We start from the raw sequence: 27,217 nt of genomic DNA on the forward strand, positions 1-27,217 counted from the left end.
AGAAGCAGTTGAATGGGAGAGTAATGCAGATTGGTAGGTGTACTAAGTGAGAGAAAGTACAATATTCTGTGAAATAACCAACATTTTTTAAGTCTTTCTAAACAGAGAAAGGGAGAGAATGTGTGTTTTTGTCTGTGTGTGTAAAAACTCCTGGTGAAATCCGACAGACACCTCATCATACCCGATTGAAAGCAGCTGCACCCAACTATTTATCACAAAATACATTTATTAGGGGGTGTAACACCCCAAACCCCACCTGAAGCTATGCTCCTGGTTAAGAGGGTTGCATAAAAGAAAATACTTATTTTTCTTCGTACTTGAATACAGGTTAAAGTTTAACAAGGGCAGAGTGCAGTACCACGTGCCCCTCCTGGTGCTTGAGCATCATCATCAGGTGGAGGGTGGTGGATGCAGGTAAAGCTGTCTGGGGAAGGCTGTGTCAGCATGCCCATTTGTATAAAAACTGTTAATGATTGCCTATTATCTCCACCCTCCCCGCCACAGCAGAGCACTCAAAGTCTGGAGTCCTGGTAGAGCAGGGCAGGCACCAGTAAGCCTTTAAAGTGCAACTTGTCCTAAGTGAGCAGAGTGGGGGCAGACGTGGTGGTCAATGGACGCTGTTATCAAGAACATGTATTACTTTTCATTCCACAATATTGAAAAAGACATATGCAATATGTATGAAAGGCATGGGCAGAAAATCACAAACTGTTTTTATTTTACTTTTTATACCATTGGCAAGTGGCTCCTTGTCAAGGGGTCCGGGCTTTTCAGCTAACAGTATGCTATAGGACAGGTGACAGCAGGAGGGGTTGGGAGAAGCAATGGAGCAAAGGGTTCTGTCATTTACACAGTACAGCAAACACACAGGTGGGACGAGGCAGGAGGAGAGGAAAAAGAAAGGCAACACTCTAGAAAGGAGAAAAGGAAGGGACACAAAGTGAAAAGACTATGGGAAGAACTGAGAAGAAGAAAGGGACAAAAGAAGAGCTGAGGGAGGAAGAACAGAAGGAATAGGAATGGGGGTGACGGGGATGGTGTGAAGGTAGGTGTAGGAATGACAAGAAGATGGAAGAGCTGTAGAAAGCGCTTGTCATTTACCACATATTTCGCCACAAGTTATTCTTAGTATTAAACAATCAATGGTTCACTAAAGGTCACTATCCATGAATGTGGCCACTTTTTGGGGATCCTGAACCCATTTTTGGTTGCAATCCAACTCTGCCCACAATTCCTCATAATATCATGATGAGGCACCTGAATCATTACCAGTCCACAACAGCATGACTTCCGCCCCACACCCTGCCCACTAGCTGGAAGACACCTTATTTCGGGTACAGAGTTAAATTCCCTAGGCCTCTTTCTCTGGGGTCCTTCTGCTGAGGCAGCCAACATGAGTATCAAGTTATGCCGATTTTGATATTCTGGGAACTTAAACGAGAACATCACCTTATTTCTTGACAAAGCACGGCAGTGTAGTCAATTTTCTTCATCATTGACCTGGGTCAGACTTGGACCCTCCACAAAGCAGCAAAACTACAGTAACCCAGTGCAGGGGCAGTCAGTAACCCTTTCCACCATGATACCAATGTGTACACATGCGCTCACCCACTGTGAGATAAATGTAAATTCTGGTCACCAACACCTGAATCGTTGGGACGGGGTTTTAGACAGCAGCGAGTCTTGACCCAGCAAAGAATCCCAGCAATTCCGACCACAAGGAACAAGAGGCAAATCAAGCCCACCAGGAGGGGCTTGTGGCAGTCAAATGCTGAAAGATAAACTTCATTCATGGGGGTCCCCTTGTGTACATCAGGAGTGTCACAGATGTAGCCAGCTGGCCATCCCAACATCTTGAGCTCTGACTTCACTAAGTCCTTCATCTCCATAAGAGAAGAACAGGAGCAAAGGTAAGGGTTTTGAGCAGCACCAAGGACCCTCAAGTGTTTGAAAGCCTGTACCTGGTACTTATGAATCTGGTTAATCATATTTCCATCCACAGAGAGTACTTCTAAAATTGGAAAGGTCTCAGGAGCGGGCACAGCTTTCAGTGCATTGTTGGAGAGAACTACGCTCTTCACATGGCGCAGAGAAATGTCCAGAGCTTGAAGCCTGTTCCAGCTCAAATCTAGTATCTCGATATTTGATGGAAAGGAGATGTTCACACATGTCATCCCTGTGTCCGACAGGTTCAGGATGCGAAGAGAAGAGAGTCCCGCACAGGCAGCGTGGGAGAAGCTGAGTTCTGAAAAGTCGTTGTGACTTAGATCTAAGTCTGTTAAATTTTCCAGCTGACCAAGTGTTTTGCATATTTCTCCAAGAGACGTCAGATGGGTACTACTGAGTCGTAGCACTTCAAGTGTGGGATAAAGCCCATTGCAAAAGGTTTGCGAGATTCCTTTTTCCTGTAGTGGGTTGTTAGACAAATCGAGGTAAAACAGGGCTTGGAAGTGTGCGCCGATGTTACATGGAATGTGACTTACTTGGGACTTGACAAGAGTGAGCTCTTTAATCTTCACCATCCAGTTGCTCAGGCTAGAAATATCGGTGGTCCTTCCGGACAAGTGCGTGGAAGACACGTTCTTGAACTGCAATGAGACCAGCTGTGGAGGTGAGCCCACCATGGCTTGCCAGCTAGCACTGCCGACAATGGTACAATTCTCAAACACCAGCTCCTTAATATGAATGACATAGGCTGCCCTCACAAATTCTACCAAGAAGTCCTCTGACAGGGCGCTGTTTGCAAAGGTGACCCTGGTCAGAGGCAGGCTTAAGAAATGTGCCAGATTTCTCATGTACTGTGGCAAAAAGGTCACCTCTCCATCAAAATGTTCGTCCCGAAACTCAAAAATAGTGGCTGATATGCAGGAGGTAATGCTGAACAATGTATTTTGATTAATCTTCGAACATCTGCAGAAACCCTGGAGAGCGTTAAATACGCAGTCACCTTCCACGCTGGACAAACCCGTTCCAATGGTCAGAAGCACCAACACGGGCAGAATGGATGACATCCTAGCACCAGTCCTGCAACGGAAGAAGGGAGAAAGCCAAGGTTAAGCAGTGCTTCCCTCTGCAATGACCAGGCCGCTGTCCTTTCAAAAGTTAAATGCTTTCACAAATGTTTTTTTTTTTTCACAACACACCACTCCGCTATGTGAGACCTGCGTATAGTAAGAGATTTCCAGCACATATTTTAAATAAAGAGCATATTTCGATTAGTTATGAACTTATTTTTGGTGTCTGACCAATATGGAAAAGCGTTTTGGTCTTTACACTGAGACCCGCAAAACCATTTCACTTGAAAAGGTAAAGCCATGAGGAAATATTGTACATCTATAGTTCTCAGTTGACTAAGAAGACATCTCATTTCTATTTAAAACTATCGTACAGTATTAAATCCTGGCTGAAAGAAGATGGTATGGCGACCAGTGCTTAATTTGTAAATAAAAGCGTGCAGGTGCCCAAAGCCCTCCTCTTAAACCCGCGCTGCTGCATTTAAATGTGCGACCACGGAATACTGAGGCAGCGTAATCCTGAAGGCAGCTCAGGCCTCTCCAATCCATTTACAGCCACTCCCTGCCCCTTCAGCTCACTCCTGCAGTTTTCTGCTTTCTGCCTTTGTGACGCTTTTTCGTTTTTCTCTTCCTCGTCTTTCCCATATGTGTCTTTTGCTCGCAGCAGATGCTTGAGGCAGAAGAATAAGCACCGACCCTCAAAAATAAGTGCTGGTGCTCAGCACCGGAAACAATAAGGACAAATTAAGTACTTATGGTGACCCTCTTTGAGCTTGATTGGATTATCGCACTAAACAGTGTCTCAGGGCAACTGAGTGATTCGCAACTGAAGTCTTCCTCTTGCGGGACAAGTTTCGAATCAAGGGGGCGGATTCACAATATGTACGATTCAAGTGACTGCAGGTTATTGGAGCACATTTAGGCCACAATAGGGACCTAACCAACCCCAATACACTATTGAGAACATGCTAAGCAAGGTGTCTGGCCTAACACAACACCTGTGAATGAATTTGAGACGTATGATAACTCCTGATCGTATGTGCCCCTCATCTCTTGAATTTACCAGAATAGCCATAATTCCTATATATGCCAACAGTCAAGCTATCTCCAGATAAAGAATGCATAGGCAAAGCCAGTACATCCAGCCAACAATTCATGTGGTAAATGTTCTGAGGAAGATGCGTTGTTTTTGAAGGACAGCATTTACTCAGAACTGTAACTATCCCCTATACCTGCTACATTATGGCGCAGTCTAGTGTCTGGTTTACTAATGGCGTTCACTGCTTCTTCTTGTCATGTTACATGCCGTTTGTAAATCGCTTGAATAATTGAGGTTTTATTTACTGAGCTGATTCTGCTTCATTTTGTTTGCTGTAATTAATACTGGTGGTGTGACAAATTTGCAGCGAAATTATATTTTTGTATTCCCCTCATTTTACACATTTGTTGTTTTATAGGTTTTCTTTTCTTGGTACTGAAACTTACACAAAGAGAAAACATGATATGTGCCATCTAGTGATATAGCTACACGAGCTGCCTCTATTAATAAAGCGGACACTTGCTTCCATTTCAAATTTATAAATAAGTATTGTTGAATCAGCACGGGGCCATAGAAAGCAGGGGCTGAGTGCACGATGCCCCCTCCGCCTCTACGTGTGACAGCCCTGCTACTCACTCTTGTCACTCTCCTGTGGCATATCGGCCACAATGGGACTATTTGGAGCTGGTTTGCTCCACGCTGACTCAGCATTTTACAGAATTACTAGGACAATGCCCAGAGGGACAGGAAATGAGCCCCCACAGACTGAAAGAGTGGGAAAATGAATGGCAAGCGTGAGGAGCAGGACCAAGCAGAATGGTACTTAAGAAATCCAAAGTCTAAAGAACAGGCGGCTGTCAAATGAATTCTCAGAGGTATAAATACCGAAATCAAGTTCCCTAACCAGTTCCCATCTGCTGTTTGGAAGCGGCCCCCCCAAAACCTACAGCTGCAGTGAACATTTTTCACACCTCCTCTCTCCCTGGCCTCTTTCAGCCCTATCTACCAGTGCTTAGTTACCTATAAATGCTTCACTCTACAAAGTAAAACATAAACAACCTGGAAGAGACCCAAGATCGTCAGTCTTTAGTATGCATTTTACCAAAATCTGCGCACCCAGTGACACCAGGCTGAATGTATACCTTTAAGCTTTTAAAGCACTGATTATTGGCAATAAGTGTGTTTTCCGTTGGGTCGCCCGTTCCATATGAAGCAATTTTCCCTGCAAAACGTGCCATTTCCTATACAGTACTCGACCCGTTCACACTGTGACTGTGGAAGGAAAGATCGAGTTTAAAAATTATTGTTAGGTAACAAATGTCAGCTTAGCGTTTTGAATGAGGAGTGTTTAAACAACAATGACATGTCCATCATCAGGGTTCGGCGTCATGTGAACTAATGTTAGTGCCTAATGGGCAAGGGCAGCCACTTGTATCATACCTTTGTTCGTACAGCTCTTAGAGTTTATGTGCAGTGCGGGGGCTGCAAACAGAGGCGTTTTAAGGCATGGACAAAGTGGGCAATTGCTCATGGCCTCCACCTTCCTCCCCTAAGAGAGTGAACTTTCTCTCTAGCTCACTTCTGTGTTTTTTTTGTATCTTGACCGTTAACATATCATTCAATATTGTTAGCATAACAAAGGGCTTAATTAGCAAACAATTGGTAATAACATTAAAAGTTGTTCCAAACAGTGACCCCCAAAACCCTCGAGATAACACTGGCTCTAAATGAATGTGCTCACTTACTCACGCGCACACAGTGCACCTCGTGGTATCAGTGCCTAAAGTCTATTCGGTTGGAAGTAGATTTCCTCTGAATGGAGACGTTTTTCTAATGATGCTGGCTTCACTAAGTATGGCAAGCCATTCTTGTCCAAATTACAGCTTTCTACATATGGTACTCATAGAAATTAGACGCATACACTAAAATGAATTTGATATATATCATCCTGGAGATAACACATCAAAACATATGTAACATGAGCTGAAGGAATATCACAGTGAATGAAAATAACCCACCCACCCATCTTCCATGGAGTTACCAATATAAGGGGCATAGAGAATTAAGGGGAGGAGGTGTTGGGGTTCTATTATCGGGTATTACCAGGAATGTGGGTAACACGACGAATTACTGGGCGAATCAGGAACACCACACTGGATTCCTCCAGTAATTCCCCATTTGTCTCCAGGATTCAACTCTCACATTTTCAGCTGCAGTGGATGGCGGCTATTGTAATTCCGAAGGACCTGTAACTCCATTAGAATTGCAAGAGTTTTCGCAATGAGACTCTTCGTTGTAATTCTTGACATAGCAGTGTGGACAACATTGAAGATAATTTTACAGGCACTGAAATTAATTCCACAACTGCTGAACCCAATACTACTTACGTAGAAACAGACTTGACCTTGGTTTATACCTGTTGAAATGTATATGACAAACATAAAAATACATAACACATACTAACCAAATACTCCATGTTTTATAATTATGGTACACATTGAATAAAAATAGACATGCATCAATCTGAAAGTGTTAGGTGGTGAAACGAATCAGATACCGGCTAAAATCATTATGATTCACTTTAAAAAACAGTATAGCATCCGTTGAAATTAGTGTGGCCTGTTAACGTATTTTAGCATCACCTCTTTTTAGAAATTGAACCCTTCGTATATTTCAGATACTTCTCGCTCTTCGCATGCTGGTATGTGAAAAACACAGGCAATATTATGTTCGCAGTGTCCAGATATTCTCTTATTTGCTTGTATTTATCTTCACACTTTTAATCCTGGCCATATGCACCCCCTATGCAGTCACTAGAGCCCTTCTAATTGGGCCAGTGGCCCACTGGGCAATTGGGGTTCCAGGGTAAGAGTTTTTCTCTGCCAGAGCTTCTGACTGTGTGGTTATGGGTCGATCTTTCACAATTTAGACGAGTATTGGGTGCGGCTCAATATTGTCTGTTGCTCTGGGACCCGGTGAGGACACTGGTAATTTGTGTGGTGCCCAATGGCACATGCACAGTCTGGCATGTGTGTGTGTGGGGGGAGGTTGTTGAATGGACCTGCTCCTTGCCCCTTTAGCCGTTTCATAGAGGGTCCTTTGCCATGTCCCTCAGATAGCTTGACTCAGCCTCAAACAATAACAGCTTGGAGGTTTGATGGGACGCTGGATGGAGTAATCCAATGGGGAACATTTTCATTGCCAGGGCAAGAGAGGGGAAATCTGGCAGGAATCTGCCAGAGATAAGGCATGGTGACTGTAGTCTGCAAGAATATAGGGATCCAACATCAGCATCTCTAAATCCAGGAGGCTGACCCGCTCTAGCTTCTAATCCGAGCTTCACTGAGAGGAGCCGTCCAAAAATACCATCGCTCGCATTCTGCTGGGCTATAACCCCATTTTCTAATTTTCTTTTGTTAGTCTACTAAGGAAAGAGAAATGTGCAGAGAAAACACAACACCGATTAGAGGCTGCATTTCTAAAGGTACACAACTTTCTCTTCTTAGACATGCTCATACTTGGCTAATATTGCCATGGCAATCTTCCGAATCCCCATACTGACTTTGGCTCACTGCCCTCAGAGCCCAAAGAGAATGGTCTTGGGCTGTGCCAAGAGGTTGTTTGTGCAGTCCCAGCGGGCTCTTGTAGCAGTCCACATGTGTCAATTCTTCTTGCGCCCAGAACCTGTTGAGCATGGACACTGCCCTTGTGGCTTAAAGCATAGGGCGAGGACTTGCGCAGCACTCTTCTTCCAGCGGCACTGTACCTGGAAGCCACTGAGCATGGACGTTTGCTGAGTTCCATAGGTACTGAGTACAAGACATAGACTCTGGCCATGGGTGTGACCAAGCCTCTCTTCCAAAGTACCTACTTGGTAAGTGCTCCAATCGTATCATGGGAAATTGCTCAAATCCACCGCAATCCAATCCACTTCACCCCATTTCAATCCACCCCACTCCTATCCAATTTACCCCACTCTACACCAATCCACTTCTCCCCACTATACTCCAATCTACCCCACTACCTCAATCCACTCCAACCCACTCCGTCCTGTTCCAACACCCACTCCAATCTACGACATTCTGCCACTGAACCACAGAATTCTACTCCCCTCTACTCAACTCTTTGACACTCTACTCCCCCTACTCCACTCTACGATACTCCAACAAATCCACTCAGCGACACTCTACTCCCCCACTCCACTCTAACCCTCCAGGCCACTGCCTTTTAGCCATGCTGGACAGCTCTTACACTGATGTACAACATGGCAAAACACATAGCCAAAGCCAATAGCTCTTTCATAGGCTAGACCTATTGGCTATGCCAATGCTTGTTTCCTCTGTAGTTCACAGATGATGGTGCCATATCAAAGAACCAAACCCTCTGCATGCTTTCATTATTGTGTACAATACAGTTTCTTACGTGCCTCCCTTTATTTAAGAGGCAAGCTAACGTGTGTAAACTAGCAGAGCAGTGAGTGCATCTTGCACTAGAAGAGCGAGCTACGCCTCTTGCCTGAAAAAAAGACGATTAACTACTCTGCTCTTCAGAGTCCTGACTGAGCTGAAACTAGGATGCATCCTTATGGACCGCTAATAACATGGCTGGTGTGGGGCAATCTTTGTGAGCTAACAAGAACATTTTTCACTTTTCGTACCAAAATAAAAAAAAATCTTTATTCAAATTGAACACACAAATTACAGCTGGTGGACAAGTGAAAAAGGCGAAATAATCGCGAATTGTTTTTTTTGTACTTTGCTAATCACGCCACTGACAGGTAGCTCCATATCAAGTGTGATACCGTCAGCTACCTCCGGATTTTCAGATACCAGTCAGTTGCACTCTGGGGCTTACGTTTTTCTTTGAACACTGTTCTGAAGGTGTCAACATTGTAAGATGCAAACTGATGACTAATTTTGTCATATACGAACCCATTAGCAACCTTAGATCACATGTTTTGTGACCGTTCACTCTTCCATTCGTATCACGCTCTGAAACAAACATTCACAGTTTCAAGTGTTGTTTATGAAAATTCCAAGCTTCACTGCGACCAATGCAAGCGTCGTTAACACAAAAAATAGGTACAGATCTGGCATCAGCAACAGGGGAAGTAGCACAGGGTTTCTTTGCACACTCAGAAGAGCAACACATAGCGAAGGTGCACGTCTGTCCTTCCAATGGCAGACGTAAAACTCAATCAGCGTCAGTGCAAGCGTCTATACTTCACAAAAAAGGGAGGCGTGCAGTAGCAGCAACGAAAGATTCCCTTCTCTGTAAAGCAAGTAAAGTAGTTCAGGAAGAGTTTCAATTCCCAAACCCTCTTCCCTCCCCCCGCACACCACACCCTCACAGGGCTGGCTTCCCTACTTACAGAGCAAAACTAACTTGACAGCAACAGTGCAAGCTTCACTCCTTCATAGAACAGGTACAACGAGATAAGAGCAAAACATGTTTCACCCTCTCACAGAAGGCAGGCACATAGCAAGGCCCTGGCAGAACAGATCCTACACAGCGGCAGCAGTGGTGTACACTTCCAAGGATCACAGAGGTACAGCCAAGGCCTTAGTGTCATGTAGTTTACACCAGACGTCTGGAGTGGCTGCCTAAACCACCGAGATGAGTATACGGGTGGATGAATGAGTAGATGTGTGAGTTCTTCGACTATTTTAATTCAAGTGGACTTCATTAGCGCACTTCAGCCACTCTTTCACTGCTTGTTTCATTTGAACTGCTGCCAGTGATGCTTCGGTCATATCCTGCAAGTCCTTTTGAGATCCCTCTGAGTCCTGCTGCTGTCATGACCTGCAGCCTATCCTCTCTCACTGAGAGTAGCTCCTAGAACTATCATTTTCTGTTGGTCCTGCACTTGTCACTGCACTCAGCTTTGGCTGCTATCTCCTCTTGCAGTCCTGCTGGCTTTACTGCATATAACACCTGCTGCTATCATATCTGCTCTACTCTTAGGTTATGTAGTCACTTCATCTGACTCTTACTACTGTCTGGGCGCGTCACTCACAAAGCAACCATGTTCTGATTTTCCATCTGCCGGCCCTAATGCTGTCACCGCTCGGGCTTCATTGGAGTAGGCGACCCGCTAAGTGTGAGATTGGCTGTCTGCGACATAGAGCCCACACAAACAGCACAGCTTAAATGATATATAAATAGGGATTTTCTGCAGCAGACGTGGCGAATGAGTCGCCAAGAGGTGAGGGTGCTGCAAGTAGAAACTGGGTGCAGGGCACCCTCTATGGCTCCAGCAACCCAATGAAATTGTCTCTCGATGTAATTCAAAAGCCCTCTAAACTCGACTTAATACTTTTTAAATTTCAGTCTGCATCTTGACTAAGTAAAAGTAATAGTAGACTTGTAAGTTTGATATATTATGTATTTCACATTCTCAGATGCCTTCAGGTGTATTCGTGCATGTTATAAAGCCCAAATGTAATACAGCTAGAGTGCCTGCACTAGGATTACTGAGTAGAAGTTCTTGTATCATAGAATAGTTACATTAATCTAACATATGCCACTTTTATGGGATTCAAGTGCTAAATTTTACATACAGGGTTTAACTTACTTCAACCCAGGCAATAATATATCTCATTTGAATTAGTTTCTGAGTGGGCCCGGACCCATCCCAGTCCCCACTGTTCCCATGCAAACATAGCCTTGGATGAACCTCCATTGTTAAACACAGCAGTGGAGATCGAATCTGGGTGATATCCTTCCAATATGTCTAAGTAACTATGCACTTCCACACAATATGGGCTAAATTTGTAGCAGTGTGTTTGAGTCTTTAGTAAGTTGAGGTGGTTAGCGACCCCATGCTCCATAATCTTGTGGATGAACAGTAAGACCTATGTAGATATCTAATCTGGACGAATCTCAGGTGAGCCCATTGTGCTTCAAATGCAGTGAAGTGGTCAGTGGCACGTATTACTAGTGATTTGTATATAATGGAAATTGTGTGTCTACCCAAAGGCTGTAGAGTCATCTTTCTTTCCAAAGAGTTGAACTCAGATAAGTTTGGTGCAATATTTCTCTAGTGCATGCATCAACTGTAAATATTTTAAGCAAATTATTTGCAATGAAATATCTCACATTTTGCTGAGTTAGAGTTACTGGCTTTGTAAATTCACAACTGGATTTTCCAGGCCACATAAATTGGTCAACCCTGCCTCATAATTTTGTATTTTCTTGCCACATAGTTCCAGTGGCCCAGCATATAACGAAACCATTTCCATTTACCTTCTTCCTCTATCTGCAGCCAAAAATGAAAATGTTGCCATTTAGCACCCTAGTTTAAATCTGCCATTCTAATTCCAATAGAATACCACTTTCACCACCCCACCATCAGAGTTGCTGGCTGGCTAACACAGTTCCCAAAACAAAGACACAAGACAGCCACAGAGAAGTATTGAGAGAAATAAACTAGAAGGGTCAGCCAAACATATCAAGAGTGTTCAAACATTCATAGTGATATAAGGATGTTAAGTTGGCCTGAATCATGGCCATACTTGCAATAATGAGAGATTAATAAGACATATGTAATTATCATGGCAACACAATAAAAACCTTTATCAGAAATAAGCTTTTGGCTTTAGACTGTAATGCTCAGAACAGCCCCAAGCGTCCACCACTGTGAAAATAGCATTTGTAAGAAACATGGTCACATTGCATTATAGTTAGCCCCAAGAGGATATACCCACATGAAAAGAAAATGTCAGAAACTAATGCACTGCAAACCTATCTTAGCACCTAGAGAGCATAGCACATTACACATTCTCAGGTCTAGCAGATCTACTGCAATGAGATTACAAACAAGGCTTTTAAAACACAAACTACTCCTAGTGTATAATGAAAGTTCCAGCCATGAGAGAGCTTTAAAAGACACAATGGTGGGTGAGTTTCCCGAGTGCAGTGAATAGTGTAGTATCAGCTCTCCCGCTATCGGTAGAGACGCTTTGAGGATTTCAGTGTTTTTTACATAAAGCATTTATCAATTACAAGTGTTTTTGTGAAAACTATGGAGCATGAAGGGGAGAGCCATAAGAAATTACTCTGATTGGGTAACAGAGTGTACATTATGACCAGCACTTCAATACCACTGAAGGAGTTTGCGCTGTTCTGTGCTGTTCGTGTTGTGAGGGCCAGAGCCGCCATGGAGCACGAAAAGGAAATAAAAGAAAAAAATAGTTTGCCCATGCTGAAGTATAACTTCAATCGTGCAATAATTCATGTAACGGGGTCAGTCTGCAAGGTGGTAACAAAACCGCCCCAAGACGGGACAAACGTACAGCATTTACCAATGACATCAAGCGATTTTTGAATAGCAAGCCCACGAACGAGTGAAAGTGATGGGTGTTAGATGGACGTGGTTAAAAGCCCACAGAATACTTACAACAGGTCGAAAAGCGATTGCACACTCGACCTAAAAATGGGATTTGTGTAGTGAATATTCTTTTGTTAGGATCTCAAATTACTTTATCTGTCCAGGTCTTCGAACATTTCCCAGTTCAGAGATGCCTATTAAGTTCCATTGGCACATCCCTGAAGCTATGTCACCTGAATCAACACCTACTGACCCATAGCAGAGTCTAAGGGGATAGTTTCTTTTTTCAACCTTTCCACTTGAGCGTGTCCTGCCAGCACCCAAGTATAGTTCTACTAGGTAAGAGTAGATGGTCTGAGGGGATGAGGGCCACATAGGTAGTCAGACAATGTTGAGTCATGGAATAGCTCTACTATCCTGGTCGAAGTGTCATCCATAGTGGCCAAAAACAATCATTAATGTTCAGTAGATGAGAGGCCAGTAGTAAAGAGGGCATCTGCCATACCCAAGCTGCCATCATAGGTGGTCTATATACAGTTGTGCAGTGATATATGGGGTGTTTTACCGTCCTATACAAAGGTCCTGAATAAGGATTTAGGGGCCAATTTATATTTTGACGGACAGAGGTATTGCAGTCAGGGCAACAGAGTAATTTACTCCATCTTCTTGACTGCACCTTCACCCCCCAAATCAGGAAATGACCACCAAGCTGATGGTCATTTCTTAAAGCATCCCAGGAGCCGCTTTCACAGCTGCTCCTGTCAATGCTTTTTGCGTTTTGGCACAGGTTTCTGTCAAAATGGCATAGCTCTGAACCAAACAGTTTTCTTTTTATATTTTCAAAAAGAAAACTTTTAAGTGGTATTTTCTTTTTGAAAAAAAGGAAGTCCCCCCTCATCCTGGTAGTAAACTTCCATGACGAGAAGGCCATTCTTTGTTTTTTACTGCCCCTTATCAACAGGGTTAGCCTGCTCCGGGAAGGTAGTAAAAAAGACAGCTACATGTTCGCCTATCATAATTGGGTGGACTGGCATATTGGCAGTTCGCTGTCGACCCGTCAGAGCAGTTTGGCCACGGAAGAGATGTAGTAGTCTCCACTGTGGTCAAACTAAGGTCCAACAACTATAAAATTAGGCGAGCAGACCACAATGTTGGCTATGAGCACACTCTGTCGCCTTTGCGACAAGGGTATGCTTATCGCCAGCATTTAAATCGGGCCCTTGATCTTAGTGAAGAATCGGTCTGCAATAAAATATGCGTGGTTCTGCATCATATATAAAAGTCTTTACAGGACAATCATTTTAAAAAGTGCTATTCTGCTTCAGATGTTTATAATTAAACTGTCTCAGGCGAAGGTCTTGTTCCCACTTGGTTAGCAAAGTGTCAAATTAAGCTGTCAACATTGTGTGGAGTCTAGGGTTATATAACCTTATATATAAACATATGACCTAACTGCCTTGCCAACATGTGCAAAATCACTACAAGCTATCAATACATCCCAGTCTACCAGAAAGTTTAAAAGTAGCTGAGGACATGGATCTTCTACTGCCTGATGCTGCGGTCCACAAAGCTGATTTAACTGAATTTATCCTATCGCTTCTTTGGTGTGGACTGGAGGATGAAGAAGAGCCTGTTCCTCCATGGGATGAAATTCATGTTCTGATCTCCCAGAATACCACTTAAGAAGGTGGGGTTTCTAACAGTAATACTATCTTCAGTCCCAAACTACACAACAGTATACACAGCTCTAATGATTTTTTCAAAATTTGCATGCTCAGCTTGAAAACCAACTTATCCTGCCAATTTTCTGCAAAGAAGTGTTTTTCGTATTACAGCTGACATTTTTATGGGAAATCCAGTAGAGTTTGATGATCTTAATCCAATGATGGGCGTTTGCCACATGACAAAATTGTGTTCCTGGATGCAGGAAGTTATCTCAGTGGATGTGGCATAGACAATGCACTTATTGAAGCTGAAATCTTTGGAAGCCAAACTATCTAGTCAATATTGAGCAGAACTCATTATATTTGTTTGTTACAAGGTATGATCATCATATCTGATGGTATAGAAACATTGCACTACAATGTAATGTAGAACAAGAATGGAACAAGAATTTCTGGAACAAGAATGGCAAATTAGGCTTTGCATATCTTATCTCAGACATGAACAAGGCACAGGGCGCGCTTCATTCAAAAGACATAATGCAAAGCCAGACATTGTTCAGTACACAAACTGGATTCCGCCCAGGAAGAGGCACTGAATCGGCACTCATAGCAATCTGGGATGATCTTAGAAACACAGTCGACCGCAATGGAGTTGCTGCACTACTTCTCTTGGACCTCTCAGGTGCCTTTGATACAGTTGACCATGACACACTAATCCAAAGACTCAACAATGCAGGCATAGAAGGGACTGCTCTTGACTGGATTACATCCTACCTTCAAAACAGAACTAAAATTATCTATTCTTCCCCCTTCTCATCCAAACCGTACCTCACAAAAGCAGGGGTACCCCAAGGATCAATCATCTCACCTTTGCTTTTCAACATCTACATGATATCATTACCTGAACTGATCAATGATTTTCAACTCACATGCCACAACTATGCAGATGACACACAAATACTACTTAAATTGGAATGCCGCAAAGACATTGAAAATTCATAAATCTTCAGTTGCCTCACAGCCGTTGATCAGTGGATGACTTGGAGCCATCTCAAACTAAATGCCTCCAAAACGTAAATACTCATATGTGGTGACTAGAAAAAGTATGACCCACTGTGTGCCTGGCCAGACAATTTCGGACCACCTCCTCAATTATCAGAGAAAGTTAAAAACCTTGGAATTACCATGGACTCCAAGTTAACAATGAATTCCCAAGTGGACAACTTAGCACAAACAAGCTTCATCACCTTGAAGACTCTGTAACGCATCTTCCCCCACCTCGGATTTCCACACAAGGTGCAAGCTACTATCCCTCTTGTACTATCCAAACTGGATTATGCCAATGGCCTCTACCATGGATCATCTCTATTATGAAAAAATGACAACGTATTCAGAACTCTGCTGCCAGGCTACTATTACATGTAAAGCCACAAGCCCACATCTCCCCTGCCTTGAGAGCACTAGACTAGTTATCCATTGCCAGAAGATCAACCTTTGAGTTGCTGTGTATCACCCACAAAGCTATACACGGAACAGGACCGCTTTATATCAGAAACAAAATAACCAAATACATTCAACAAGAAAACCTCTGCTCAAGATTGGCACCCCACCTTAGAACACCACCATACCAGAAAAAGACTATAGGTGGTACATCCTTCTCTGTTCAAGCAGCCAAACTATGGAATTCATTACCCCCAAATATAAGATCCATGGATAACTATCTTGTCTTCAGAAGACTGATCAAGAGTTGGCTCTTTCCTTCATAACCACCATATTCAAACAGCAATGGACTGCATATGCCCATGTTGATAAATATTTTTAATCTGATTATGTGTATATTCTAGATATGTATAGTTATTTAGGAAATATGTATCGCTACTATGTCATAACAATAAATCACACACATACTCTTTAAACCTGTTTAACATATGTATATTTACTCACGATTAAATATGTATGTGGATGTATGTGTGTATATATATATATATATATATATATATATACACGTGTATATATATATATATATATATATGTATATATATAGATGTATAGATGTGTATATGTGTGAGTATGCATGTGTGTATGTGTTTGTATATACATAAATATGTATATGTGATTCTATGCTTACCATGGTTCATAGGTAATTGCACAGCTCCTAGATATATTGTTATATTAGATACATATGAATCCCTGCTCTTGTTTTTATATCACACTGCTCAAATGTTTTATTATCATAAGCATTTCACTATTCAAAAATTGAGGAAAGAAATACATGTTAGAAAAGTACACTCATTAATTAACGTCAAATATTACAAATCTTGAAAGTCTGTGTTTATACAATAATATTTTTCTTCTCATATTTTTATACCCATCAGTATATTCCTTGAACATATATTCCCTTACTATGTATTTACATATCTATTTATTTATTACGCTAGTCCTACTGTACTAGAGAAAAATTTAATAAAAATAAATACAATAAAATCTATAAATAAAATTCAAATTATGAATAAGAAAATTCAATTTAAACAAATAATAATGAATACATAAATTAAAGAAAAAGAAAAATAATGTTTTAAAAGTATATATAAAAATGAAATTATAAATAAATAAAAATAAAATAAATGTACTCTCTTGTAAGCTTTACTTTGTCTACCTATCACCATATGTCATGTCTCTATCAATCTATCCTCCATCCCCACTCTGACTCATCCCAAACCCATTCTACTACTTTCATCTCCATAATAACCCTGCCTACGTTCTTCCCTCCTCTGCCACATCTAGCTCACCCAAACCTCAGTTTACTACTATGATCTTCCAAACAACCCTACTAAATTCTCCCCCATTTATCTCACCTTTGACTCATCCAAAACCCCTCCTGCTACTATGATCTCCCTAACCCTTTCCACAGACTCTTCCCTCATCCATCTCTCCTTTATTCATCCCAAGCTTCATCCTATTACTATAAACTCCCAATTAACATTTCTGGATTCTTCACTCCTCTATCCCTTCATTACTCTAGTCAATCCAACTAACAAACTCACATATCCCCTGCTCCAATTAACTCAGAATAATACTAAAACTGTACTCGTATTTCCCTATACTAATTCACCACTAATTCCTCTTGGGTTACGCAGTAGTAGGCGCTATATAAACACTATCACAATTACAATAAAGGTCTAAATACTTAAACACTGTGACAATATGCTTATTTGAGGGTCCAGAGATTCAATAATGCTCTAGGGTCCTGAATCAGGAGATCGCCGACTTCCCCCACTTAACCCTGAGGATTAGAACGAGTTCAAATTTCAAGTTTAAGTTTATTGACTCGGTTAATTAAAACCATCGCAATTCCAAAATGCATAATAATAATATAAATACTTTGCCTACTCATTATGTTAATAGAAACCCATAATAAAAACATAAAAGCTTATTTGAAACTAAAACATATCATGGTAAAGAGCTGTGCATAGCTAAAATGTTCTCCACTTAATTCCAACCTTGGTCTAGAACTTAACTTTAGAACTTTCTTACTCCTTTATGAACACTATAATTGTAAATGAGTGAAGCTGAGTGAGAATCCTAAGTAGTACCTAGGGCTGTTTCCTGGCTGGAATTAAACTTTCGGAGCTTTACTAATCATAAAATGATGGCCCTTGCAAACTCGGCTTCAACTTTATTCACTAATTCTTTCTGAGCCTGTCCCATGAATTTGGTCCCTCGACAGGAAAACGGGATTGAAAGTCCGCTAAGCCAGCTTATAATGGCCGGTCTGCATGAGCGTATATTCAGTGTCTTAAAAATGTTTTTTAGATATAATATCCTGAGGCCTAGCAAAGCCGGGCACGCACAAAAAATGTGTTCTAATGACTCTTGCCTGTACCCACACAGTCGACAGGAATATGTCAGATCCTGCTGTCACCATGAAGGGACCATATCCTTTGAGGACTAGAACGAGAAGTCTGTGAGGCACAGATGAAACTCAGTCTTTTTAAGATCTTCCAGGGCTTGTGCTGGACTCCGGCATGGGTCCAGGATGCAGGGTTGCTCCTTCATTTTGCCTGTTGTTGATCTGATCATGTGTCCTGTGAGGTTACCAATATTTTGCTGGACTGTCCAACCATACACCTCTTCTGGACGGCAGTAGAGTCTACGCTCAAGGAATCTATGGATGGATTTCAGACCCCCTAATTCTCCTTCATGACTTATCGGACATTAACGAATTGACCTGCCATGCTCGTCAATTGCTCATCACTGCCCTCACAGCTGCCAAAATCAGTATTTGCAACATTGGCACTTTCCACAATTGCCGTCACATGGGAAATGGCTTTCAGAGATGTATAAGATTGCATCCTATGAAAACATCATTTACAATTTAATGGACAAAACAGATACTTTTCTTCTGACGTGGTCCCCCTTTTTGCAAAATGTCCCCACCTTCCTCATAGTTCGCTTAGATTCTTGCTTCTTCCTCATTACCATCAATGTACTCGCTACCCGTTCCCCTTCTACTCTCTTTCTTCCCTGATTTGTAATTTGTATCTTCTTCCATTCTTTTTCACTCTGTCCTTCCCTCTTTCTCTCTTTACTTTCTTCCTTCTATTGCTTACTCTCTCACCCCTCTCTTCGCCTTTCTACTTCTCTTAAATATTATATATAGTTTTGTTTGCTATTGAAGTATGTATCACAATCAACATTTGTATCATTACACGGATATAAGCTGGACTTACATGTTACTGTCTTTGCTGATATTACTCAATTCTTAATTTTACCAATAAAATAATTGATAGACAAAAAACCCTGAGGACTGATGCCTACCCATATAGATCTAGGATCTGTATTAATCGATCACTGGTCCATGTGGTGAATCTAAGAAATAGCAAAAATAATAGAATTTTAGCCACCCTAGAAGAAGGTCTACATTTGTGTACCCCACTCTTAAAACGGCACAATATTAAATTAACTACTTTTGTTAGTGACATGCCATCCCCCCACTGGATGACCACTTGGCATTCACCTATTACTCCCTTCCCAAAAATTATACCCTTCTACCTGCTCAGTCTCACACAACATCCACTCTTTCCCACTCCTCTCTTAAGCTCAAGCTCATCCATACTCATCATCTTTCCTCTTCTTACATGCAGGCTTCCATCTCCTCGCCTTTCTCACCAACCCAGTCCTCTTTCTCTCGCTCTCATCCTCTTACCTAACTCTCAGGCCCAACATCTGTAAATCTTCAGATACCTGCTATATCTCTCATTACACTTCCCTCCAGCTCACTCACTCACTTCTCCCACTTGCTTCCTCACCCATACCACCATCCCAATTCCTTTCTCAAAACGTCATTTTCTTCCTTCTTACACCTGCACACCCGGCCTTTTACTAAATCGAGGCGTACTCATGCACAGCCATCCTCCCTGTCTTCCCAGAGGCCTTAACCTCAGTCATACCGTGTCTTCCTTCTTTCATGCCACCTTTCCCAATTCCTCTTTCTCTCTTTCACATTCACTTTCTCATTCTATCACTCAGACAGACGCATATTCGACTGTGTTTTTGCCTAGCAATAGGGCAAGCGCTGTACGACATGCTGTTAAACGTGCTCAGTTGAAAACCAATAGGCGCTTCACAATTAGGCACTAATGACCCGGAGGCACTGCTGATTTGATTATGTCAGTGGAGCAAAACCTATGGAGGTCTGAGGCCTTAAATCAGTGCAGTGATGACTTAACTAATAACTCTAGTTATTACGCCTTAAGCAAAATGGAAGATTGTGGCCATTTAGGAACTACTGGAACTTGGTGAAGCACAGACCTGCAAACGTCTTTGCAAAGGTTTTAATACATTTGCACCACGAGCTCCCTGCCTTAGTGTTGCACTTGTTCAAATTGGCAAAATTGTTGAGAGCAGTCACGGATGTTTCAGGTTACACCTGGATGATGCTTGCTCGGGCATCTGTCACACGAGGTGTATACGGCAGCAAGGATGGAAGAATAGTCAATTATCTTCAAAGAGAAGGAGATATGATGGGACTGGGACATCAGTACTGATGATGTCACTATATGTGGTGACACTGCGCATTGCTTATGCACATTTTTCACACCTCCTCCTCTTCCTCCAACTAGTATTTTGATTTTTTTTTTATACTTGTGCCCTGGGTGGCACGTTGAACACTGGATCAGAAACCCTCGCGCAGGCATGTACTCACTTGTTTGCAGCCACCAGAGTTCTGCAGCCGGGCTCCCGTTCTTCAGAACACCTTCTCACTGAGTCCTTTTAAATGGCGTATTCCGCGCTTTCCACTGGTTCTACTGTTTAGCTTTTTTATATAATCGCTGCCCCAAATAGCTGGTTTCCTGCCAAGTAAGAGCCTGTTTCGCAACTTCTCAAAGGGACTGCTTTCCCTCTGCGCTCCAATAACTATCTTCCCTCGTGAAACTAGGTGACTCACTCGGCGCGCAGTAACTCAGGGGAAGTGGAAACTCCGGGAGGATTTTTTTGCGACAAATTTAAACTCTCTATAAAGAGCCTACTGTTTGAGAAATTCTGTGGTTGCCTCTGAAGGTAAGGAACCAGTGATGCGGGCTGAAGGAAAGGGGTCCTGTAGCAGCGCTGCACATCTCGCAATCATCTGCTTTAATTCGCTGTTTTCCAGTTAACCTCGATTAACGGAGCCGGGTTATCCATCGTTGGTCAGGGGCGAAGCTATCTGTGGTGCAACAGGTTTCTTGTATTTTCTTATCATTTTCTGCCAGGGAGCCCCCTCCCCTGCAGCAGAGTACACGGTGCTACGCCACCGATCATTGTTTATCTGTTTCCACTTTCAGTCATTCAGCCTGAAGTCCTCCAGTGTCGGCAAGTACGTGCATTATGGCTCTATCTCGCATACCATATCCTGTCAGGTTTTGCACAAATGACAAAAAGTCGCACTCCTGAAATCAGGGCCTGCTATGCTAGTGCCCCACAGAAATAGGAGTGCACTGAAATCTCAAGTCACCCTTGTTCTGGAAGGCGCCAACCGCCGTGGACACATTTTCTCACTGCAAACTAACAGCCCTCACATAGAAATGAATGAGGTCACCTTCCCCGAAAACTTTCCCAGCCTCCAAAAATATTTCATATCCAATGATTTTTAAACTGACCCACCCTCCATCGTACCCTCCTTGAAGAATCTAAGGGTTTAGGGATATGTTTTTTGTTGGTGAAAATAGGGGACCTTTCGTTGGTGGGAACACAGGACCTTTCTTGCTAAGGAAGCTTGACCTACACAAGATAAGTGAAGTAGTCCACTAACATAGTTACATCTAAATCTCTGAGCTAATACAAATAAGCCTTCTCACTTAGTGGCAAAGATGGGCTAAAATTCAGTGCCATGCCTCTCCGGTAGGAAATTGAGATAGAGTACTCTTCCTCCAGGTCTGACCTAAGCATCATCCGAAACCCCTGACCAAAATCTCGTCGATATAGTTGCACAAGAAGATTTACCTTTCTGGAGAGCTGCATATGTAAACCTATTTAATGGTGTCACATTTTTCAGATTCAAAGTTGAAAGTCTGAGTTGGCCTTGCTGGAATTCAAGATGGACAATTGCAGATCATGGACATCAGAGCAAGTGTTTAACTCGATATGACATGTGGCCCACTTTAAAAGCTAATATGCATTTGCTTCAGCCATATCCTGTAGCTATCCGGATGCCTGTTGGGTGTGCCAAAAGAAGTCTGAGAATGCCAAAAATTGATTCAAGCATTCTATCCATCACCTTAAAGTTGTTGTAGTTGACTTTGTAAGTGTGAGGGGTATGGACAGACGTGGGTCCCATATTCACTGACTGGGCCATTGGATCCTAGATATACCCAACAGATGAGTCCTAATAAGGGTGAAACTGGTCTTGGGTTGCTTGTGTTCTGGTCCAGGGAAGACCTGTCCTGGCAGTTCGAACTGGACTTTTTCCATTGGAGCAGGGCCAAAACTGATTTGTATATGGCTGGGTCCAAACTGAGGTGACATTGTTGGTAAAAACTATGGATTGGGTTGTGGCTCCGAGCAATTGCAAGTGGCTAGGATTAATTTAAGTATTCCATCCATCACGTTGTTGCTGTTGTACAATAAAGGAGGTAGCAGCACTTGCTTTCGCATGCGAAGTTAAGAGGTAGAGGAGGATGTTGTGACAATTGTATCTTAACTCACCTGTGGCACCATACCACCTAGAGAAAGCCCTATGCCGAAAAACCTGACAGCACAGTTGACGAGTGCTGCCCAAACCGCTGTAATAGGTTGTCTGTATGCAGTTGTGAAGAGACATACAGGGTGTTTTACCTTCCCAAAAAAAAAAGTGCTGGATAATGATTTAATCTTAGTGAACAATCTCTCACCTTCAGGAAGTGCTTCTTTTCCTCTCTTATTCAGTTTTGTCACCTTCCTGAGCTACTGTCATGACCCCACAAAGGCGAGGAGGCAGCCCAAAACATAAGACCAGACAAGAAATAAGAACATGGTATCACAAGAAAATATCAATATCAGAGATCTGGAAAGTGCGGAAGGCCGGACAGTGGCAGCTGGGGTTGAGATACAGTTGTCTTCCAGCTCTGTCAGAGAAGAAAGACCAATCAAACAATGGAAGGTCTGCATCCTAGACAATTTTAACAGCAGTATAGCAGGAACAAGTTGTCACGCAACTACATGGTGTTATGGTTTCTCTATGCTCAGTGCACTCACTGTATTTGTGTTCCCTGCACCTTTGTTTTGTTTTCTCTGCCTCTCTTTCACGTTCTTCCTATTTACTTGCATCTGAGACATTGCTCTCACCAACAGTGTCTCCTGGTGCTCCGAAGCTCGGGAAAGTCTCCAGGTGCCTCCTGGGTTGGTTATCAGCATCACCTATTGGGTGAGGTATATGGGAATTAAGCTTGTTCACTATTGTTATATATGCCACTTATTTTTATTCTCAAACTGTGCGTGCTTTTAGTTAAATCCAGGCTTCCTTTCCCACTGGCCTGAGCATTACCACCAGTGGTTTACACTCACTGAGAGAGAGAGAGAGAGCGAGAGAGAGAGAATCGGGTGCAACCTCGAACTCTGGAAGATGAACTTCCAGCGTCCAGGGTGTTTTTTTGCTCTCTGTCCACCTTCTCCCCTAATGAGAAACCAGCAGGTTTCATTTATTCAAGTCTTAGCCTACAGGTCTTATGTGTTGGGGGAGTGTGGATTAACATCAAGGATCACTCATCTAATAACCTAGGAGGCTCTTATAGGACCCTCCTAGGTCATACCAGCTCGGTTGTGAAATGTCAACGGGATTGGAGCACAGTTATTGACATGTTAGGCACGTGCTTTTGAAAGGTTAGTTTTGATGAGCCAGAATCAGTGATGTGTTCGGCTTGTGCCTCTAACTGTTGGGTACAGCTTGGGCAGATTTAGCCACAGGCTTAATGTGTGCCAAAGAAATGCTGATATGATAGGGTTAGATTAATGTTAATTTTTTATTGTATTTGGAACAATTGTCCCTTAGCAAGAAAATGAAATGCAATGAGGGAAACACTTATAATGATGAAAGGGGATGTACAATTTGCAAACACGTATCATCAAATGGGGACTTTCAACTAGAATAAAGAAAGCAGCTTAAGTTTCATAATACAATTGGACCAGGTCTCTGCTTCAACTGCAGGAAGAGAGAAAGGTAAAAGTGCAAAGATATCATTGATGTAGTGGTTCTACACCAAAGACACACAGAGAGCTGGCCCATGGCTTGAGTCAGCCATTCCTCCCTTCTTGGTGTACTCGCTGAGCACTTTTTAAGCAAACTATTTATTTTTTATTAATATTTATCTGATTAACTTTCTTCACATCATTTAGTCCAAAGACCCTCTGCAGACAGGAATGGATGTGGCTATCCCAAATCAGAATAACCTTTATAAATATAGAATACATTTTTACGATTGCTAGCACCCCCTTAAAGTCTTTGAGTCAAATCACTGTTCACTTGTGTCATCTAATAAAAGCAGTGACATTAATTACGGGGCAGACAGAGTAGTTTGTATTGTGTTATTATATCCAAACTTAATTGCAGAGGGTTAATATTTTAACTTAAATGATCAGAATTAATCAATTTGCACGACATAGTCTCAGAGAAGGTTTACTCTCTCAGTATATCACTTTATCTCTCCATTACCATCCACTTCACTAAACTGGCCAGTGTTCCCAGAATGAACAGACCTTAGGTTAGCCTGTTGCTCTGGGATACAAACACTTTCCCAGTCTCCACCTTTTGGGCTGTGAAGTTGAAAAGACTCTTCAAAGTATGTTTCAGACCTCAGCAAGGGTGGATACGTGGCACTCCAGGGTCTGCGGCAGGCGGGGATAATCACTGCTGTCCAGAAGGGAAAGGGACAACAATATCTACACGAAAACAGAACACTTTCAGGTCCGTTTTCAGCTCTAAAGAGAGAGAGGCAAGTTAGAATGAGTGAGATCATTCATTCAACAGAGAAACAAGGACAAAATTTGGGCGAAAACACCAGAATGGGTTAGCATGGATTGAGGAAACAATTCACACAGACGTAAAATGATCCGTGTTAGCTTAAAAGTGTAGCTCTGGTTTCACCTCTCTGAACATCATCTTTGGTATGACACTATCATGTACAGTAGAAGCCCCACATCCCTGGTCTGATGTGCAAGTGTAGCTAATAGAGCGTCTTCACACTTCATCAAGTACTTCATGCCTTCAATTGGTGTCCAGGAGCAGAATGTAATACCCCCACAAGATCAGCACATACTCAACATGCTAGGTGGCTTACACTCGTAGCCAATTTACATGTGACCCTGTTGTAGCAGGACACACGCTTTCTAAACTATATAAATGTAAGGAAATGTCTCTTTTAGCATGACCACCCCCAAAGATTTGGACAGATGCTGTTGGTTTTTCAACTTTGAGAGTGCAAAGAGAACTGCTAACTAGACCTCAGTGCCAGAGCTCTGACCCTTAAACGTGTATGTTTAGTTGGCCTTTACCCAATTGGCACAAGGTAACTTACTTATAGGTCCCTACTGAATGGTCCTAGGTGTACCTAGGGCCTGTATGTTAAGGTGTCCCTCGTGGACTGCAGTACTTGTTGTGCCACCACAAGTGTGACAATGTAAAGGCATGCCTCTGAGCCTACCACTGCAGACTAGTAGAGTCGTTTTTTGTTTGCTGATTCGACTTTTCCATTTAAAGAATTGGCAAAGCCCAAACCTTCATTTTTCTTACATACAAATTACTCTTATGGTAGGCCTACGGTGCCCTAAGGCAGTGTGCTGTATATTAAAAGGAGGACTTGTGTTTTATATGCCCTACAGCAAAAACCCCAACTTTTGTTTTTGCTGTAGAACGGCTTGTAAATTTGATAAGCATGCAGTTACATGCTGATAGTCATTACAGTAAACCCAACTTAATGCGCCAGATGAATGTAATGTCAGTTTTGAATAAATGGAACCCTTGGAAAGTTGCCACTTGGTTGCCCAAGTTTTCCAGTAGCCAGTTACAGTTGCTGGCCACCAAACAGTCTTCTGTTCTCTTGGGTAGAGGTGTGAATGACTCACAACAAAGGACACACTAGGAACCTATTGTTGGAGAAGTGTTACCTCTCCCTGGCAGGAAGCATAAACTGGGCGTCAGCCCAAAAGGCAAGCTTCAAAGGAGAAGCCGCCTTTGAAGGGCAAATGGTAGACTCACACAAGGGACTTCTCTTTTGTCCTATTTGACAGGTTTGCATCAGGGAAAAAGAGGGGGAAACAGTTGCCAAACTGATTTTCCTGTGAGCGTGTATTCCTCAGGTAACCACATTTCTAAGGTGGGCTACCAAGCTCCACACACCCGACAAGGGTTCTGCCATCTTGGGAGTGGGCAGAATATTCCACTCTGGGATAGCCACAGATTGCAGGCAGTCATCAACAGGTGGGATGAGAACTGGTTGCCCATTGGCTAGTAGTTATCCCATATCCCAAGTGCAAGTTCTGGGCATAAAAGTGGCATCCCAGGCACCAAAACCTCAGAACACATCTGTACATGAAAGAGGACGAAAGAAGGACTGCCCTGCTGTTCCCTGGAACTCGCAAAGAGAAGTTGCATCAAAGACTGGATTGCACCTGCTGCTCCTGGGCTAGCAAAAAGAGGTCTGTTCCTGTGGTGCCCTGCTTAAGGAAAGTCATCACGGAGCCCCAAACAGAAGAGGTGAATTCCAAGAATCAGCTGGCTGACTTCATGTTCCAGCTCCAGGGCTACAAAAACTGAAGGAGTCTGTCTTGGTGAGTTAGTAGCCACAATCACTGACCACTGAAACACAGCCTGGGAGACCGAGCTTGATGCTCAAAAGTTGCACCCAAGTTTACTGGCCCCGGGAGAATCATCAGAGTGGAGTTTGGGCACCCAAAATGAACACTAGTAGTTACCAGAGACCAGCAGACTAATGACATTTGGGTTTTTTCTGGACTTCTCCTCGACTTTGAAGGACAAAGTTACCCAGGCATGTGTATGGACTAAACAGTGGCCCCAGGAACATACTGTCATCCATCTTAGCATCCATAGCATCTTTCAGCATCTTTAGCATCTTGTATTCATTCCATTAGGACCACTCCATCATTTTTTTTTTTTTTTTGTCCTCATAGAGGCCCGCCTATCTACGCGAGGGTCATCAACCTGTGCCCGATAAGGGTGATCTAGTCTGTTCGGTCAACAAAAGCGGACGCATCTTTTCACCTCTCCCGGTCATAATCTATTCTCTAGGCCGTGCTAGTCCAGCCATTGCATCTAGACCAACCGAGACTGTAGAAATTAACCTTCCAAAAACCAGGGGGGGGGCAATATTCATTGGACTATAAGCAGAAAGTATAACCATTTTGTTGAAAATTTTCCCAGATGGCCCAACATTCGTCTCTGTTACCCATCGGCCCAATGCACTCCAAACAGCAAAAATAATTTATAGATGACAACCAGTCAGATGCATTAGGAGGTGAAGACGAAATTCACCTAAAACATATTTGTCTTCTGGCCAGCAATATCTATAAGAACATCAAGTGCTTATAAGGTTTAGGAAGCTTCGAGTCCCAGGGGATAACCCAAAAAACACTAAAGAAAGAGTTACTTTCACCTCAGAATTTATAATCTGTTTAAGTAAACTGTTGACCGTAGTCCAAAAAA

General features: G+C 42.6%; 1 protein-coding gene across 1 annotated transcript; it reads right to left on the reverse strand.

The window, feature by feature from the left end:
- Nucleotides 1-711: 711 nt before the first annotated feature.
- On the reverse strand, nt 712-20,407 carry CD14 (CD14 molecule). The gene is made up of 2 exons (XM_069199387.1): nt 20,252-20,407; nt 712-3,024 (listed from the first exon to the last, which is right to left on the reverse strand). The coding sequence occupies exon 2, from the start codon at nt 3,009-3,011 to the stop codon at nt 1,605-1,607; it is 1,407 nt and encodes a 468-aa protein (XP_069055488.1). The 5' UTR covers nt 3,012-3,024; nt 20,252-20,407; the 3' UTR covers nt 712-1,604.
- Nucleotides 20,408-27,217: the final 6,810 nt, after the last annotated feature.

The sequence above is a fragment of the Pleurodeles waltl genome, chromosome 7 (assembly GCF_031143425.1).
Source record: "Pleurodeles waltl isolate 20211129_DDA chromosome 7, aPleWal1.hap1.20221129, whole genome shotgun sequence".
Classification (NCBI taxonomy): domain Eukaryota; kingdom Metazoa; phylum Chordata; class Amphibia; order Caudata; family Salamandridae; genus Pleurodeles; species Pleurodeles waltl.

Excerpts from the sequence above, each read along its gene's own strand:
- CD14 (XM_069199387.1), bottom strand. The coding sequence starts at position 3,011 with ATGTCATCCATTCTGCCCGTGTTGGTGCTTCTGACCATTGGAACGGGT.